At 46.3% G+C, this 19756-nt stretch overlaps 1 protein-coding gene across 31 annotated transcripts in view; it reads left to right on the forward strand.

Moving 5' to 3' along the window:
- Positions 1-14127, forward strand: part of MAST2 (microtubule associated serine/threonine kinase 2) — a 226634-nt gene extending 212507 nt beyond the window's left edge. For 30 of the 31 annotated variants that reach the window (XM_054210749.1, XM_054210738.1, XM_054210728.1 and 27 more), the window contains 8 exons: positions 795-949; positions 1663-1967; positions 4654-4869; positions 6667-6893; positions 8336-8458; positions 9484-9620; positions 9844-10031; positions 10742-14127. In XM_054210749.1, the coding sequence (XP_054066724.1) occupies positions 795-949; positions 1663-1967; positions 4654-4869; positions 6667-6893; positions 8336-8458; positions 9484-9620; positions 9844-10031; positions 10742-12804 (3414 nt within the window). In that variant the 3' untranslated portion in view covers positions 12805-14127. The remainder of the gene's footprint in view (positions 1-794; positions 950-1662; positions 1968-4653; positions 4870-6666; positions 6894-8335; positions 8459-9483; positions 9621-9843; positions 10032-10741) is intronic. The other variant, XM_054210742.1, reaches the window with a different exon arrangement.
- The last annotated feature ends 5629 nt before the right edge of the window (positions 14128-19756 follow it).

Below are 19756 nucleotides of genomic sequence, written 5' to 3' on the forward strand. Positions count from 1 at the left end.
CCGGGAAAATTATACAGCATTTGTAATGTGGGAGGCATAAAAGGCTCATTATATTTTGAAATTCTTGTCTGACAATTCAGCCATATGATTTATTAATAGTTATCTTGTTGATGCTCTGAATTTTTAATAACATTATTTTCATTAATCTCTTCTTATGTAAATTAGGTCCACAGTCAAGTGTAGTTTTAAAAGGATGGATTTTTTTGCTTAATCATTTAATTATTTAAAGACGGCTGTAAAACCAAGAAAGGCACTTTCATTAAGCTGTCAGCATTATAGTAGATTCCTTGAGGAGGGCAGGACTTTTTTGTTCTGAAATAAGCTTGGGGCAATGCTGATAGACTGATGATAATGAAATGGGGTCATGAGCGTGATGCCTATCACTGAATTGAATTTGTGTAGTAAGATTTCAAGATCCAGATGCTAGCCTTCAAGACTTGTGGAGCCTGCTTTAGCAATATCTCTTCTTAGATTTGAGAATCGTTAAGAACAAAAGTCAAGTAATTTCAAAAAAGTCTTAGTATTTCTGTGGTGTGCTGGGATGTTTCCAGATTAGAGATGTTGGGTGCTGTTGTAGAAAAGTATCTTTCATGTTTCCGAAGCTTGGTTTTTTTCTTTCCTCCCTGGCATACTTTGAGCATGTCACATCTGCGCTGTGTTATTTAGTCAAAGAACATTGCCAAGTTCATGCTTTCAGGGAACATCTTTCATTTTGAGAAAAGATTATGCCCCCTGATCAGAAAGGCCACAGAGGTTTGTTTTCTCTGTACGGAAGGATCTTTTGCTATATGCAGGTGTACAGCAGCATGGAACGTCTTTCCATCCACGAAGAGAGGAAGACTCCACCACCAACTAAACGGAGTCTGAGTGAAGAAAAAGATGACCGGCTGGACAGCCTTGGCGGCTTGAAGAGTCGAGACCGCAGCTGGGTGATTGGGTCTCCTGAAATGTAAGTTCTGTAGAACTAAATCTTTTGGTTTCTTATAGCAGCTGAGAAAAACTGACCTGTGCCAAAACTTTACATGACCAGTGTTAGGTCAGGAATACTTCATATGATGCATTTCTACTGGTCAAGCCTGAAGGGTGGAATAAATAGCTGAAAAGGAATGTGTAGAAGTGACACAGTCCTTAAATGTGTCTAATTAGGTACTAACACCTCCTAAATTTGTAGCAAATACTTTAAATGAACTTAAAAGGTTTCTTAAGTAAAGCTTTCATTTTTGGAAATGCTAGTTATGTTGGAGATATACCAAGAGCAGGTTTTTCTCAAACATCAGTGAGTCCAAAGTCTGGTGTTGCCAGGCTTCTACCATTTGTCACAAATTAGAGGAACCATTAGGAAAGTTCAAAGTTTCTAAAGTTCAGAATATCCAAAAAAATCTTGTGTTCTAATAAAAATGTCAGTAAAAGATATGAATGCCCAGGATTTGGTTTTATTCCTTCCTTCCTTAGAAGCTTAACAACAGAATAATATTGGAGATCTAGACTAGGTGATGCCGCAAGCCTTTGCTGTTTTACGTCCTAATGATTTAGCACTTAATGATAACTTCACCTTAAATTGGCTTCAGATGTCTGAGTTGGGGGCTGTGTGTTATTTTCTCTCTTTAACGTTCATTATCCCCCTAACTCAACTGAGGGGCTCTGTCTTGTTTTCTCTCTTAGATTGCGTAAGCGCTTGTCTATGTCTGAATCCTCGCACACGGAGAGCGACTCCAGCCCACCCTTGACGGTCCGAAGACGCTGCTCGGGGCTTCTCGATATGCCCCGTTTTGCCATCTCTGCTGAGGACGAGGGAACTGTTCTCAAAAGGCCCCAGTCCGAAGGGATGCTCTTATCCACTGTGCAGTCGCGGGAGGGGCTGCCGGTGCCCATTCCAGAACAGCCTGTGGAGCAAGAGCTGCAGCTGGAAGCTGATGCTGGACCCACCACCCCCTCCACGGCCGTCAGCAGCGCCTCAACGCTGACAGGTACGTGCTCAATGTGGTGGTGTTGTGGTCCCCAAGAAAGCCGTGTTAGCATGCAGATGTTAACTCTGTGAAACTGTGGATTTGGATGTCGAGTGATGTGAATGTCTCATGCTAAGTGGTTATTTTCATGTAGTTTTGTGGCTGTGCTTGTCTTTAAGATAACGTTGGTGGTTTATTTCTTCAAAAGTACATCTTTTACTTCAGTCTTCTCACTTCAGATTGATTAAGGTTGTTTCATCCTTGAGACCCACATGATCTACGCCCACTTACAACCACTGGGTTGTGTTACGCATTAGTCGGAGCAGATCACTGCTAAGTTGGGGCTGGACAATATGGGTGTTCAGCCATACTAAAACATCCCTGCTTCCTATTTGGAAGGCTCTAGTTTAGAGTAGAGACTTGAAATTTGCTAGGGGAGCGGGGTTTGTGTCAGGAACGTGCTACTTGCTGTCTCAGCCAAATATCCCCAAATTTAGCCAAGTTGCAGGCTTATAAAAGTGCAGCCTAAGTTTAGGAAAGTGAGTCTTAGAAGTCAGTGTTTGACTTCTCAGAAGCTTTGTCTATCCTGAGGCCTTTCTCCAGCACTGGGCTGGTCCAGCACTGGACCTTCCCTGCAATGTTGTCCTGGGCTGCTGCGGCGCAGGGCTGGGCTCTGGGGGCTGGAGTGTCTCCAGCTCCTGCCCCTTCCAGGGCACTGGGAAGGCAGAGGGCGAAGCTGCCTTTTTCTGAGTACAGAGGAGGCCAGAGCTGGGAACTGGTGGGAAGTAGTAAGGAGGAAAAAATTTGGACCAATGGAAGAGAGTGAAGAAGTTGAATTGAAGGTTGGCGAGATAATATTTGAGAAGAAAGGCATATTTAGGGGAAGAATTAGATTGTAGCGTTGAAGAACAAGGACTAACTGGGTAAGAAAATAAGAAACAAGTTTAAGGGGGAAACTGGGAGCAAGCAGGCAAAGCAATTGTGGATGCACTGAGGATGAAAAGGAGAGGAAAGGGGTACTGAGCAAGAAGGCAGAGTGCCAGCAAGACTGGACAAGGACAAGGTGAAGGACATTGGGCAGATGTGATGGTGGATTGATAGCAGAAGGTGGAAATGCCTTAGAGGAGATCTGCCTCCAGACTAGAGTAAAGCCAAAGATCCCCACATCTCATTATTCTTCTTCTGCAATGCAGTCTGTGAAATTTCCTCCAAAATTGTCTCATTCCCGTCTCTGTGGCTCTTCTTCCCAGAAGAGGCCTGGGGTGCTGCCATCACGAACTCCATTAACCCATGGGCAAATGTGTAGGAGTGAAGGAAGTAAGCTACCACATACTCGGGTGACAAAAGTACCATAGTGGAACCTTAGTTTCTCAATTTCATACTAAAAGCTTAGAAACACGCTATTAAAGATTGCAAGAACCACTATTATTGCAAATTTGAATATCTACAAGTTGAAACAGGCAAAAATGAAGCTTCCCTGGGCAACCTGCTCCCTAGAGCCTAATGCACTTGAGCAGTCTTTAATCCAGCGCATGGGATTCAGGGATACCATTGCTTCAGTGTCCCCAGCCTACAAAGTTAAGTCAGAGGCAGGGGACTGCAAGAAAAGAATTTCATTCCTGTCACTGTCTCGGAGTGCGCCTCTAATGCGTATCGCAGCCTTTTCACACGCAGCCTCCGATTCTGGGTTCCTCATTGTCTGGGAGCCTGATTTGAAACTTCGTGGCTGTTAAATGTTGAACTGGCATCTGGTACTGAGGTCTATGGGAATGGTGCTTTGAATTTTTATTTCCATGGTACTTCCTGCTTTACTTAGTATGCAGAGCAGTGGTGCCTACTTAAATAACGATGATCAATGTTTTGTTCTGTCTTCATTGTTCAAAATGTGGCCCTTAGGCTTTATTTATTGCACGCTGCTTAAAATTTGCTTTTGAAGACAGAATGATTAATTTCCCTCGTGGACTTGCTGTGATGCTCACCACTTTCATTTCTGAGCACCTTGTAAATTCTAATTAATGTATTTTCACAGTGCCCCTTTAAGGTATCAGATGGGGAACTGAGGCACCAAGCTTGACTACAGCATCCCCAGCCCCCAGCATCTGCTATTGTTGCATGCCCAGTCTGATTTTCAAGATTTCTTTGCATTTTATATATACGTATGGCAGGTTAAGTAATTCAAGACTAAATTGCAGCGGTGCACAGAAGGGGGCAAATTAAGGTTGCCTTTGCAATCCACATTTTTACTTTCCCTGACTTTAGTACCTTAGTATTCTCTTACAGTGGATTTTTTATGTGCAACTCCAGTAGAACCTGGCTCTTCTATTACAGGCAGTTTTAACTTTAAGATTGACAGTTCTTGCTGGTTGTAAAAATGGAGCACTTTCCATAAACCTGTTTTCGTCTGTGAACGATCCCATTGAAATGGCTTGCCTGCAGAACTGCACCGCAGCTCTTGGATTCACATAAATGCTACTGAGCAACGTGATTTCATTAGCAAGCTTTTCCAACAGAACAGAAGCCGCTAATTTTCTGTATTCAGAATAACACCGTTTCTGTAAATAAAAATTCAAGCCCTGGGGTTTCTTCTTAGGAAAATTTACTCTTGGACTTCATGTAAACATGACTTTGATTTAATGTATTTTGCCTGTAGGGGAATAGACTGTTAGGAATTCCCTGTGGTTCTAATCTGTTTTAATTTAAACTGTAGCTGGGAGCACTGCAGATTTCTCTGATCCACGCGCTCGCAGTAATAGCAATGAAGGCCCAGACTTTACCACTCCAAAAGCCATCAGCGATTTGGCAGTGCGGCGGGCACGACACAGGTTGCTCTCTGGGGAATCAGGGGAAAAACGTACCTCAAGACCTGTCAATAAAGTGATTAAATCGGCATCCGCTACTGCCTTGTCTCTCCTGATTCCCTCAGGTAAGAAATGCCTCGTGTGAGGCATTGTCAGAATCTGCAAGCACTAAACAAAAGGTCTGCAGACAGACCCTCCCCCTTCCCTCTCCTGGAATAATGCCCTCGCTGGCAGGAGGGGAGAGATCTAACTTTTACAATCGGTGTAATATTTACTGCTCGGCAGGATAACGAACGCTGCTTTGCCACAGACAGGAGCATTGTATGTGTGGTCTGACTGCAGCTTCTGCAAATGGCAGCTGGGCCTTATTCTCTCCCCAGTTTTGTTTAAATTGGCTCCCGGCTGGTCTCTAGACAATGGTGCGGCAAGGAGGTGTAGAGACACGCAACGATTTTAACCCTCAAGGTGCAATTTTTGGGGGGCCACATGCTAACTATAGTGTTGTCTGGGAGCTGAATGTGTTTGGTGCCTTCGTGCACCGGGAAGTTTCAGTAACTCTAGGTAAACTGGTTGAGAATGAGCGTTGAAGAATTCAATAGTGAGAATAACTCACAAAGCAAGTTATGGCTGGATAGCTTACCTTGTTGGCCAGCTCTGGCTCCTTGGCAGTTCCTAATGCCAGGCGGTAACTTCCAGCGAACAGCCCGACCATGCCGAGCTGTGACAGACCGGTTCAGCAGGAGGCTCTCCCCACAAGGACTTTGTCCCTCTTTCCGGAGGATAAATCCTTGCTGTATTTCCAGGGCTGTACCTGTTCCTAGATGGGAGCAGGGAATTGCAGCTGTGCCACCAGCGCCAACCCAGCGGACCCCGCTGGCAGAGCAATGCCTGCTGCCCCTCGAGCCGGGGAGCCGGAGGCAGGAATGTGGCTGCTTCTGTGCACCGTCGTGGTGGTGCACGTTACATTTCTTGTGGTTTGGGCGTTGGTTGCTTTACAAACTACAGTCTGCCTCATGAAAATCTCTAAAATGTGTATTTAATCACCCAGCAAAGGCTCCTCCAGAGCTGCTCTCATCTGCCAGGTAAATATGCGCTGGGCGATTCGGCAGGTGTTTCTTAATGGATTAGGGATTACCTTTTACAGCTGCATTTAATATTCCTGCTGTTTGGGTTTATTTCACCGATGTTGACCAGCTTCACTTTAAAATGAGGTGTTCTGTATTTGCTTTGTGTTTTTAAAAGTGGATGTTGTTCCGCTAGCAAGCAGAGTCAGATAGTTCATCCGATAGCCCAGCCCTTGGCTCTTCGTTTGGGAAATGCGCTCTAAAATACATTTGTGATGTTGTTTTTCAGTAGCAAAGTCCCTGCAGCAGTTAATTTTTTAGGGTTAAATATTTTTGCCCCTGTGAATTTAAAGCACTACCAAAACTACCTAGGTGTAGTTGCTGTCCTGATCACCTACTGATTTTTTTGTTGGTTTAATACTAACTGATTTTGATTTATCTCAGCACCAACGTGTAACTTGCACCAAGATCTGGAAACTATTCGATCTTTTGGAGGGGGATAATATATCATAACCTTGAAATGGGGTGTTCCAGGATTGTGCCTAGAGCAAATGCTTATGATGGGTTGTAAGTCCCTGAAAGAGGAGAAGTAAACACTGTGACCCAACCATAATTCTAGGCAAGCAGTGCTGCTGGATCGAATACACACCTCCAAATGTGCTTTTTTGGAAACACTGCCAATTTTTGTATTTTGAAGCATGAATTAGTTGAAGCTGCAGGCAAACCCAGCTCTGGTGCACACCACCAGCTTTAAGAGCGCTTGGCGAGATGGTTTCATAGCTGTTCTCTAACAAGAATTTTCTCTCTTTTGGAGGCCTGGTTTCCTAATTTTTGCCCACCTTTGTGTCATCACTGTAGATCACCACACGTGTTCTCCATTGGCCAGTCCAATGTCACCTCATTCTCTATCCTCCAACCCATCTTCGAGGGACTCCTCACCCAGCCGCGACTTTTCTCCTGCTATCGCAAACCTGAAACCACCAATCATCATCCATCGGGCTGGAAAGAAATACGGTTTCACTCTCCGTGCCATTCGCGTCTATATGGGTGACAGTGATATCTACACTGTGCATCACATGGTCTGGGTATGTCTCTGCTTTTCTCAAAGGAGTACCCTTGGGGCCAGAAATGCCTTTAGCCAGGGTTGTGGGGTTTAGCCTTAAAAATTGTGTTTTGCCACCCTGTTTTCTCTCTCCTTATTCGAACCCAAAGTTACCTTTTTGGGGTAGGGGAAACCCTTTAAAAATAAAGAAATCGATAACAGCACTTTGGGTTCTACCTGTAGCAGTTTTCAAGCCCATCACAGAACCACAGCAACCTTTCTCTCCTTCTTTCTTCCCTGGTTACATGGATCCACCTTCTTTCACCTGTAGCACATAACTTTAAAGCATGTTTCTGTGTACATACCCTTGTTTTCTTTATTGGGGTTGTTGCATGAGGGCCAGTCGTAGCTAATTTATTCAGACCTGTGTTAGCGATTACAGCCTGCTTCGGATCAGTTCAGTCTGCTGGGGTTTTCCAAGCAGTCGCTTGGAATTGATTGCGAGCCTTAAAGCATCACTGCTGCTACGCTGATTGCCATGGGATTTAGCTCTTGGCTTAGTTGTGTGCTATGCTAAAAGGTCTGGTTTCCATGTCTGTATCTCTTCCTTCCCGTTATTTCTGGTACTTGATCTCTGTGTTCCTTTTTTGTTAACGTATATGACTTCTAGGAATGATCCGTTCCCTGAAGCAGTGTTGCTTGAATTGTGTAGTTAGGGAGAACGGAGTCAGGGTAAAGGTGGTTCATTCTTTTCCTTGTATCTCTGTGTTCATTAGACAATTTGGACTTCATACGCTTTGGTCATCATTTAACACTCATTCTTACCTAGAAAAATAATCTGAAGCTGCATTTTTCCCTTGCTCCTCTCAGCTTTCCTTGAAAAATGCTGAGTTTACCAAGATACTGATTTGTAGTCTTTTCTGGCTAGAGGGAGAGTTGCAGTGTTCTCAAGTGTATCTGTCTCCTCACGGCAAAGGAGGCTTTGGGAAAGGCAACGTGTCCATGGGGGAAAAAATAAAGGACGAAAAATGGAGAAAGAAATTCTGTTTGGGATAAGATGCAATAGAGGCACTCCAAAAACATGTCTGTCTTAAAAGTTTCTTGGCCTTTGCGGATTCCAGCAGGTCCATGGAAGGACACTGGATTTGGGATGGCACAGAAATTGAAAAAGATTGAATGCTTGTCTGGAAATCAAGGGTATCTAGTTAACATTCCCGAGTGCTGAAAAATTTTGGAAGTGTTTTTCTTTTGTTTTGGGAGGAGCTGGTCTCTTGATCAGCTTAACCATCCTGGCTGGCTGCCTTGGATCGGGAAGAGCACAGATTTCCGTGCTTGGCTGTGCCAGTCAGTGGTGTCTTTCAGCCTTCTTTGAAGCAGCTGATGCTGGCTGCAGCGAGGGGTGAGATGGATGGGCTTTGAGTCTGATCTGGCCAGAGATACTGTACATTCCTCTTCTCCAATCAGTCATCCCCTTCTCGTTGCCAGCACGTGGAGGAAGGTGGGCCAGCGAACGAAGCAGGTCTGCGTGAAGGGGATCTGATAACCCATGTCAACGGGGAGCCGGTCCATGGGCTGGTGCACACGGAGGTGGTGGAGCTGATTCTGAAGGTAGGGACTCAGCGCTGCTACGTTTTGGAAAATATGAGCAAGCTTGTTTAAAACGCCGTAGGTGTCTAATTGGCATTGTCTGAAATACAAGTATGTACACAGCACCTGGTCCTTGCTTTGCAAGAACTCATTGCTGTGGCTTGATCCCTAAATCTCCCAAATTTCTGCATGTAATTTAAGCTAAACTCAGATAATTTGTATGAGAAATAAGGACCCGCCAGATACATTTTTATCAGCAGTAAAGACAAAGGTTAAGAAGATTTAAGTATACCTTTCCACAAACGTCACTTTAATAAACAAATACCTTAAAAAATTTTCCAAATTACTTTTATTTTTTGCCTTTAGGCTGTGCTGATGTTATGAACCTTTAATACTGCTTTCTCCAGGATTATTCCTAGTGATATTTAAAAGCAGCTTTGTAATGGTTGGTCTTAAAATTATCCAGTTAAATGACTTGCATTTTGATGCCTCCTCTGAGCTGAATCCATTTACGGAAATAAACCCCAAAGTTTTGGACCATTCCAAGAGACAGAAGTCTGTGGGACTGCAAATAGGGGAGCAATCAGAATTATCTTTTTTTAAGATGAGAGAGACGAGCAATGCTCTGTGTTGCAGATTCGTCACGATAGCTGCCTGATACGCTCACATCTGCCGTCAGTCAGAGCACTGGGAATAGGATTGGTGACAGAATATCACTTTGTTCAAGTTTCCAAGTATTACAAGTATTAAATTGAGGCAGTTGGGGTCTCCATGGGAGAGGTCGGATGCTGTGTTCTATCTGCTCTGGGAAGCTTTACCTGCCAGCTGGGGTCTGAGCTAATCATTTGTGGAAGCCTGACTAAAGAGGGCTCTCTCTCAGCAATTCCTTAATAAATGATAGGTGGAAATGCAAAGGGGGAAATGGAGTTTGACAAAGGATTACAAGATGGCAGGCAGCAATCAATTAGCAGCCTACCTGCTTAGCCTCCAGATCTGCTTCGAATAGCCCCGTTTTAAGCAACGTCTCTGTGTCTTGTTTCTCACAGAGTGGAAATAAAGTGTCCATCTCCACCACACCATTTGAGAACACGTCCATCAAAGTTGGTCCAGCTCGAAAAGCCAGCTACAAATCCAAGATGGCTCGTAGGAACAAGAAGAGCAAAACTAAGGATGGTCAGGAAAGGTTCGTTTTGATGTTTCTCTGTGAAAATTAAATGGCAGCCAAGATAATGTAAGAGAGATCTTGTCAAATCAATTTGCAGATAATGCATATCAGCAGGTATGTCCTGTAGTTCTTCTTTTCCTTTGTTTTCTTTTTGACTGTGCCATAAAATTGACTGAAATATGCCAATAAAGGTAAATAAATCATTTGGGCTTGTAAACAACTTTTGAATGCTCTTCCACAGTAAGAAGAAGAGTTCTTTGTTGAGGAAGATCACTAAACAAGCATCGCTGCTTCACACCAGCCGGAGTTTATCTTCACTAAACCGCTCTCTGTCTTCTGGAGAAAGCGTGCCTGGCTCTCCAACTCACAACCTGTCTCCTCGGTCGCCAACGCAGAGTTACAGATCCACTCCCGAGTCTGTACACTCAGGTAAAAAAAGAAACAAAACAAACCAAAAAAAACAACAACAATCCACACAAACAGAAAAAAAACTTGGAGAAGATTTTTGCTTATTGATTAATTTTTGAAGTAAAATACGCAGCAGCAGGCAGCAAGTCTGTGAAATAAAATGACAGCTGTCATGTCGATTACCTTAAGGATGGATATATTCTCATTCATTGATTCATTTAAAAATGAAAATCCATACATCCTTTTAAGAATGCATTTGCTGTACTACAGCATCCTTTCACTTTGATGCAAACGTGTATTGTAAGTTGCGGTGTTTTTGTAGCAGTTTGACACATTTTCTAGATTAGTTCGGAGAAAAGGAATCAAAACAGTGTGGCAAAGTCATATTTGAAAATTGAATCAGCTGGTGGAATAAAGAGATTTGCATCTTGAGAATAGTAATGGAACACGTGGTTCATCCACTTGGAGGTTTTCTCAGGAAAAAAAACGTTCTGATAGCAGAGTGTTTCTTACTATATTCTGGTGTTGTGTGACAATGATGTGACTTTTCCGTCAGAGGCCGTGCAATATTACCGTGTGATATTACTGCAGTGCTTTGTGGTAACATGGCATTTTGTCTTCGCTTTGCATGTCTTATTTTCAATAATTTGTTTTAATGGCCAAATATATATTAATCATCTTAGTCCTTTTTTTTTCTTTTTTTCTTTTTTTTTTTTTTCTTCTCTTTCAAGTTGGTGGCAATTCTTCCCAGAGCAGCTCTCCCAGTTCCAGTGTTCCCAATTCTCCGGCCAGCTCTGGACACATCCGACCCAGCTCTCTGCATGGACTAGCACCAAAGCTTCAAAGGCAGTACAGATCTCCAAGGCGTAAATCTGCGGGAAACATCCCTCTGTCACCGCTAGCTCACACTCCGTCACCAACCCCACAGTCCACGTCACCGCAGCGCTCCCCATCTCCTTTACCGGGACACTCAGTTGGCAGCTCCAGTATTATTCAGTCTTTTCCAGTAAAACTACACTCCTCTCCACCGCTGGTGAGACAAATTTCTCGCCCCAAAAGTGCTGAGCCCCCGAGGTCTCCTTTGCTAAAGAGAGTGCAATCGGCCGAGAAACTGGCTGCCTCGCTGTCCTCTTCTGAGAAGAAGCTGGCTTCCTCGCGTAAGCACAGCTTGGATATCTCTCACTCGGAATTCAAGAAGGAGATGCTACAGAGGGATCCCAGTCTCCAGAGCTTACAAGAATCTGCGAATGAAACAACGGGTGGCAAACTTGGGCTGGCGGAAAAAGGGATGTTGCAGAAGCCGGGTTCTCGGAAGTTGGGTGCTATTCGGCAGGACAGGGTGGAGAGGAGGGAGTCTCTGCAAAAGCAAGAGGCCATCAGAGAAGTAGATTCTTCCGAAGATGAAACGGATGATGGTTCAGAAGATAGTCAGGATGGGAGAAGACTGGACAAGCCCCCTGACGGTGGAGACCAAGGCTCAGATTCTTTTAATGAGGATAATAAGTTTTCGTCTAAATTGGAAAGCAAAGACAGTATTGAAGATGATGCCTTTCTACCTGAAGATCCAAAAGGTACAGAAGATTTGCAGAAGGGAAGCAATCAACAAGCCAAGGCTGTTTCAGAGCCACTGCAAATCAGCGTGCACCCTTCCCCATCAGAGGTCCCCCCAAGAACTTCTCCAGAAAAATTAGCTAATTCAGAAAAGCCATTCCTAAGATCAGAAACAGCTGCAAAGGAACAGAAAGTGCCAGAAAACAAAACTTCTGAGTGTCTTGGTCCAAAAGACAAGTCTTCTGAAGCAATCAAAGACCTAGGGAGAACTACAAGTACTCAAAAAACAATAGACCGCACAGAACATGTACAGTGCCCATCTATAAAACTCCTGGGACTTGAAGAAGGTGACTCTTCAGGGGCCTCGTGTGGTAAGCTTGACCTGAAAGACCCTCTGCTAACAGAAAGCAGTCAGAAAAAACAGGATTCCAAACCTCTGCTGGCACTTTCTTCGTGGTGCACGGCAAGCGTGAGCCCTCCCCTCTCGGCGAGCCCCGTGGATCGTGGTGAGAAGGATCGCAAGGAGACCCTTCAGCCTGCACAACAGCACAGCACTTCGTTTCTGTCTCCGGGAAGCGCGAGCGAAACGTCCCGAAAAAGCCCTAGTACTGAAAAGCAGCCCAGCTTGTCCCAGGCAGAGGGTGCTTCAGCCGCCAGCAAAACGAGCCCGGCAGGTCCCGCGTCCTCCACGCTCCTCGTCCCCGGTGCTTTCGAAAGAGCTCTCTCCGTGTCTCAGTTAGTGCCACTAGCTCAGAGCGTGTTAGGCCCTTTGAAGCTCAGTATATCTGTTTCCGGAGAGGTGGAAAAGAGAAAGGATTTCCCCCATTTGGGAGCCTCCTGTAAAGAAGAGAGAGATTCCAAACAAAAAAAGCAGGAAACTTCACAAGCAGGAGCGTGTCAAGAGAAAGCCAAACTATCTAGCACAGACGGTCTGACCATGAGGAGTGGGTCCTGCGCAGAGTCCTTAAACTCGGCAGCGTGTCCCGTGGTGGCAAAAAAGGAGGCAGCTTTCTGCAGCGCTAAAACATCTGAAGCGTTGGGAGGTAGCTGCAAAATCACTCCGTCGAAAGAGCCGCCTCACGCTCCTGGACAAGCAGCTCTGAGAGCCTCCCCTCTGCCAGATGGCAGCACGAGGCCCTGTAAAGAAGGGACTCCCGCGCAGGCAAAAAGCAAAGAGGTTGGAAATCAGTTAAAAATACAAGACTTTCCCCTGTCACATGATGGTGCTGTAAAGAAAACATAGCAGCATCCCCGGTACACGTGGACTGGAGCGTTCTACATTCAAAATAGAGACTGCATGTTTGAATTTTGTAATATACACTAATATAAAATAGAACTTGTGTACATCTATTTTTGGGAGGGTTTTTTTCATACTGTTTTTTGTGTTTTTTCATCCTTGCTATTCTATTTTTGTACACAGTAATGCTTGCCGTTTGAGGTCTCTTTAGAACAGGGTATCTTTAAAGCAGGGCTTAAGAAACAGTTTGATGATTTTTATTTTCTTTTTCCCTTCCAGACCTTTCATTTTGCCCAAGTTGAGGGCCGGTTGTGCTCTTCCCTCTAATTCCACATTTATTTGAGATCCCAAAAATTCTGAGTACAAAAAAAGGCAGCTTACTTTTGAATTTCATTGAAATTCACAATTTTTTTCCTTCGAATTTACAATCCGATGTCCTTTGACAAGCAGAAGAAACTACTCTCTTGTCCGCAAGTTGTTCTGGAACTACAAATCCTCTTCGGTGCAAGTAGAACCTCTTTGTCACCATGTGCATTCCCAGCCCTCCATGCATCCTTAGCGGATACAGAGGCGAGGGACTTGGCTGGAAGGGTCGGACAGAGAGAGAGGACTGTCATCTCTTAATACCAATTAAAATTAAGTTTTCAATGGAATTATCAGAAAGAGAAATCTCCAATCCGTAAGCTGGGTTTTTTTGGGATCGTTTTTACTTATCCTTTATGGGACACATGGCAACTTTTCCCTCTGTTTTTAAAATTTTAGTGATATTTTATCTCCCTTTCTCTGGCTTCAATTCATAACTTGCCCTGCCTCGGAATAAATGACCCCGGGAAAGGGGTGCCTTGTAGGTCGATTTTAAGATAGAGAAATTTGTAGTCGCGTGTTCTCCAGTGTGTCTCGGGCAAAGTTATCTCAACGATAAATGACCTTTGGAGACTTTTCCTTCTCTTGGTGAGTCTAAATAGGTAGGGGTTTTAAGGTGTTCCTTAACATTTCGGAATTGGGGCTTGGGAAACTTGCTGAGTTTTCTGCATCTGCCCGTTTTAAAAACTAAAAAAAACAAACCTATGAAGAGTTCTGACTCCTCAAGTTCTGTGGACAAGCTGCAAGCAGACTTCAAAACACATGTGATATTTTAAGATTTCAACTTTGATAGCTAGACCATTTCCACTGCTGAGGTCACTTTCCATTAAAAAAAAATTACTCTTTGCTCTTAGGTTTAGACATTGCTTTGCTTTATGTGTGACCGACTCTGGATAACAGTGCTCTTTGCTGAGGAGTAGATCAGTAATAACACACCAATAAACGTGTCGAGTGGTGATACCTGTAGCACTGTAAGCCATTTCTTCAATTAAAGGTTCCTCTCAATGAACACTCCCATCATTTGTCCCAGATTGTGCTCAGCTTTTATTCTAGTCTTGTCTGAGTGTATCTCCCTGCGGATCACCCGCGAGGTCTAGTATCCTGCTCACTGGCTGACTCCCTTAGAAGCAGAATTGACTGTGCAACAGTATTTCAAGCTAAAACCTGCCTCTCTTGGTCTGATTTCATGACGCCGCCTTCATTGTCTTGGCTTTTTCTGAACTTGGAAGTTTTGATTCGCCTCCCCTACATGCAAATATGGTTTCATATAGGAATATATTTTCTCCATCTCTTTCGACTTGGTTTCAGCTCAATCCACAAATCACCGAAATCTCTGGAATCTCCCCCTGCCTCTTTCTGTATAACCGTTGTTTCCCCCCATTATATACTTGATTTTGGCTGCTTGGATTTCATTTCTGGACCAAGTTTTGGTTTGGTTTGATCTTTTTTTTTTTTTATTTTATTTTTAAATCATGTTTAAATGCGCGTTTACTCCGTGCGTCTGTGTGAACATGTGTGGTGTTGTTGATACACTAACCAAAGCCTCAACGCTCCCAGATAACACGTTAATAAATCTTGCTGTGACGGTGTTGAGAGCAGAGCCTGCTGCGCTGTCTCTTTGCTCTTTTTCCCGGAATTCGTAGCCTACACGTATACACTTGGTTTGCGATTATAAACCGCAGTATTTCCACTGCCTTGTCGAGGTCCTGGGTATCTCCAGCCTCTCCAAGCACTCTTGTTGATGAGCATCGTTCTGTGCTGATTTGGAGCGATAGCAAGTAAGGAACAGACTTGGCGGGATCTGGTGATTATCTGGCCGGTTTCCTCCCCGATGGGTTGATCTAATAAAAAATTGCTGAGAAACAAGGTCCGATTGGCAGTACGCTATATGGTAAAATGAGCAGGAACAGTGAAAAATTGATTCAGCATCCTGAGTAATTGCAAAGACAAGCCTCAAGCTTATCTCCTGAGAGCACCTAACCTTGGCAAGATGGAAGTCTCTGTATCAATTTAGTGGTGAGCCCGGAGCTGGTGAGAACGTGGTCCGACCTGGCTGTTCCCTGTGTGGCAGGTGCCTGTTTCCTTCTCCTTGCGGTGGCACGGCTCCTCCAGTGAGCGTGCTCCTGGGGCATCCATGAGGGGCTCTGCGTTTGACAAACCTAAGGGGAAAGCCAACCACCGCTCTTAGGAGAGAGGACTTTGTAACCTGGCTCATCCCAGCAGGTTGGGATGGGACCCTCTGGAGGTACCAGCTGTGTTAGCCGCTGGCTCCCTCCCTTCGCAGCCGGTGGTTACAGCACTGAATCGTAGAGTTTTATCCTTTCTCATGCATAAAGAGAGGAGTGAAAAACCTCGCTGTGTCCCAGCTTTTGCTGCTTTTGCCTGGTTTGGCCGAAGAAGAGGTGAGGTATATTTCGTCACCTCTTTTGTAGCTATGGTACAGAAAGCGATCAGTGCAATTTAAAAAAAAACCAGGTTTTTTGGAAGCCAAAGCCAAGCAGCGTTACCAGGGAAGCATCCTAGTGAAGCCCCGTACCCCCTGCTCCTGGTCAGTCCTGCAGTTTCCCTCAGAGTGCCAGGTGCACTGTCATCCCGGTTCCACCTTCTGTCAAATTTAGACAGTGCACCTTAGCAAAAAGTTTGGGCAAAAAGACTTTTTCTATAAAATTTTGCTAATAAACCAGGTTTATTATCCAAGACTTATTCCTTGCTCTGCTAATTGCTTAAATACCTTCTCAAATAAGCTCGCAAAAACGTGTTGGGGAGGAGCGAGGTGCTGTAAGAGCTGTGTGTGAAGAGCAAGAGTGCCTTCCCCAGCGCGGGATCGGACCCGCGGTACCCGAGCGATGCGCTCAGCGAGCCGAGGGCTCAGCCTCCGTGGATAACCCCGAGTCGGACGGGCGGGAAGTGGAAGTTGCGTGCGCGTGGTGTGCATTGGGTGAATGAGCCGTGCATGGAACCATCCAAACACCCTGCTTTCCTGCTTCGGTTCCCTCTTTTCCTTCTGTTGGCTTGGATGTGTCTCCCGCTTCTCATCCCTGCTGGGATGACGGCATCAAAGCTGGTTCCAGCCTCTGCAGCTCCTCTCTGCTCCTGCGTCCTGCCCCATGCCTCATTTCAGTGTTATTTTTACCCTTTGTCTCTTACTGTTGCAAACTGAGAGAAATGGATGATATTTATTGTAAATATTAGACTTTAGCATTGTAACGGCCACTCCTGGGTCCGAATGTCAGAGGCCTTTGGCTGCTAATATACTAAAGAGTGCTTGCCGGGGAAGGGGTAGGAGTGACCAGTGGTTTTGGTTGCCACACTTGCATTAAGGTGTGATTTGGAGTATTTTAAATCTTTTTTTTTTTTTTTTTTTTTTTTCTTCTCTTCCAAAGAGGGGAGGATAAAGTCTTTCTCTGGTTTTCTCTTACTGGATGTGAAGGATAATTCTGTACTTCTAGTAGAAGATTTGACAGAAGTGTGTGTTTACGTTGTGTTCGATTACCATATCCAGGTGGCTGGGAGAGCACCTCCCGAGCTGGGCTCTGCCGAGCCGTGTCACTCAGCACTTACCTAGGTAACGAGAAAGTGTGGAATTTCTGTGTTTTTAGAAACTTGAACAATTGCCACATAATAGCGGTGCAATAATTTTTATTCATGTTGTACCTGCATGTCGATGTTCAAATCCTCCTCCAAAATAAATAATTTTTTTTTTTTTTTTTTTTATACATAAATTCAAACTCGTGTGTGTCTCTTGTTTGGTCTCCCTGAAGGACTGGGGTGGGGGGTGCTGCGCCTTCAACCCGCCGGCTCAACCGGCTGCTTGGCAGGGCAGAAAATAGCCAGCGGAGTGTCTGGGTGTCGGAGTAAATCTGCCCTTTGGCTATTTGGGATGTATGGGCCAGATGTATGGATAAGCCAAACCTTTCCACGCTGAAACTCAAGCCCAGAATTTACCAGCCTCCACCGAGAGCCCCTGAAGTGTATCGTGTCCTGTGTCTCGGCTAATGCAGGGTCCTCCTGGTCAGTCCCTACTTAAAGGGGTAAAAAAACGTAGCTGAGCAACAGAAGAAAACAGCCAGACAAGGAGAGGACGGGACTGACCGCCATTGAGCACCACAGCTGATGGGCCTATGAATGATGTGCAACTACATAAAATCCGAAGGGCAGCAGCTGCCAGCAGCACGGGAACGGCATTGGCTTGCATTAGCCAAACGGCACGAGGCAGCAGGAGCTACGTAGCCCCTTTGTGCACCCACTTATTTAGGCTCTCGTGCTAATATATCACCCAAAACCTTTCCAAAACCAGCCCTTTGCTTTTAACATCCGCAGGTGTGCACTCGCCACCTGAAAAGCCTTCAAAGGCTTGTTCCTCTCCTTGGAAATAAAGAGCTGGGGAGACGCTGGTGTCTGGGGGGTTGGACTCAGCCTTGTTCGCTGCTACCGAGGATGTTCAAAACATCCCGTGTCCTCGTTCTCCGGGGAAGCTGCCGAGCAGAAGTTGGGGACGAAGCACAGCTCCATCCACGGGAGACTTGCGGTGCCTCTGCCGGCAGCCTCTCGCTGCGCCGGCGGTCGTCATTGCTGACGTCAGTTCATAAAAGAGTGATATTCCTGCCCACGTGGAGAGGGACGGCACGGCTCGAAGGGACAGGAGGCACAGAGGGAGAGGAGGTTGTTACATCTCCTGCAGCATTGAGCAAAATGGCCTTTCTCTGGCACGGCGGGAGGCTGTGATGGCTCTGGGCAGGGACCTGGTGCAGAGCAAGGGCTGGCCGTGACCCAGGGACCGAGTCCAGAGCATCATCTCCACCGCCGCAGGGGTCCAGGAGCATCGCTCTCGTCCCGCTCCTTGGGGACGAGCAGAGACATGGCAACAAGAGCTTTTCAAATTACATCTTCATGGGAACATCCCGCTTTTCTCCTTTTTTAAGACTTAGTAGCTGGAGTTTCATTAGGGTTAGGTTTAAAGTCCGCAGCCCTCCTGTAGAGGTTCCCCTAGTCAGAAATAAATTGCCCTTAGTCCACAGTAGTTTGTTCTTCCAGAGGATTAAGCCGCAGCAAATCAGGGCCGTTTTCCTCCTGAATGACGGCATGCACGAGGGCAGCTCAGGGTGCTTTGATGCCCGCTCCCTGATGCTGACACTGAGATTTGAATCCTTCCCCTGGGATCAGAGGGTGCGAGCGAGACCCCGGGCAAAGTCCCGCTGCCGGCAGGCAGCTTACCAGGAATTTCAAAGATGGGAATTAGGGGGAAAGCCGAAACAACCCGTAGGGGTGCTCAGCCCCTAGCTGTTGACAGCCTGCCCCGGAGGGAAAGTGCAGCTGGAATTGCTGTTGGATGCACCAAACAGCAACATGTGGCCCCGTCAAATTCTGGCACCTGCAGCAGCAGCACCGGGGGACATCAGGGCTTGTCGCCTCTGCCAGCCTCTTCCCCCTTTTTTTGGGCCTTTTAATAATAATAATAAGTGGTGCGGGAGGGCTGGGCTGCCTTGTGAGCAGGGAAAAGTCGCCCCACGGGAGGTTTTGCAGCAGTGTCCTTCAGGGTGAAGCTGAGCGAGGGGCACGTCCCCGGGGCTGGGAGGGTTTGTCCATCCCGGTGAACTGCGTGATGCTCCTGTGAGCTTACGGTTCTGACTTCGCCTGGGTTTAGGTGAGACCAGACTGGGCCAGGCCATTTCCCCCCAGACCAGCTGCCAGAAGAGGAACACGTGGGATTTCAGCCCCCAGCCCAGGCGCTGGCTGCAGCTAAAAGGGGACCCAGGTTGCAAAGTGCTGATTCCCGCTTGGTTTGGAGGGAGGTTGGACCTGGAAAGCTGTTACTGGCCAGATGATGCCCAATAATACCTGTCAGCCTTGTGGGAGGATGAGTTTATTGTGCCTTTGTGTGCATTAAAAAAAAGAAATTCAACGTGTTTTGCTTCAAATCGGGGTTTTACTGGCAGAACCAGGCTCTCTCGGGGCGTTGCTCCTCTGTCCCTTCCTGGGGATGTTTCTCCTCTGGCCTCGCCTGGCATGGTGGGGTTGGTGGCCGCCTGTGACCTGCAGCCATGGGGCTGTTCCCATCCCCTCGAGCCGCTGCCTGGACCTCTGGGTCACCCCCCTGACAGCAGCGGCATTTCCAGGCCCCCAAATCCTCCAGGCTTTGCAGCCTGGGGGCTCATTTGCCCCCAGTGCCAAGATGCAGCAGCAGCCCATGGGGACACACCCACGCTTTGGGGGGGGTTGTAGCCGCCCTTGGGTGTGGGGTACAAGTGTGGGGGTGCTCCCCAGTTGCCCCCCAAGAAATGGCGCAAGAAGAGCCATAAGCAGGGACAGTGGCAGCGTCCCTGGCAGCTGGTGGCCCACGGTCCCTCCGATGCAGGGGGATTGGGGCCAGGTCAGCCTCGCCTGCAGGTGCTTTTGCCTGGAATTTGTCCCAGGGATGTCGTATGTGTCACCCTGGACTTGTCGTCTCCACTTGGACACGTTCAGCTCACCAGGGTTAAAACCCACCTGAAAAACCCACCGTCTCCCTCCGCTCTAGAAAGCCCCAGAGCAGGGACATGGTGCTAATTGCCGAGGGTATTTACCGTGGCTGATTGCTCCTCCATCCCTCCTGCCG

The sequence above is a fragment of the Rissa tridactyla genome, chromosome 8, assembly GCF_028500815.1.
Source record: "Rissa tridactyla isolate bRisTri1 chromosome 8, bRisTri1.patW.cur.20221130, whole genome shotgun sequence".
In the NCBI taxonomy this organism is placed as follows: Eukaryota; Metazoa; Chordata; class Aves; order Charadriiformes; family Laridae; genus Rissa; species Rissa tridactyla.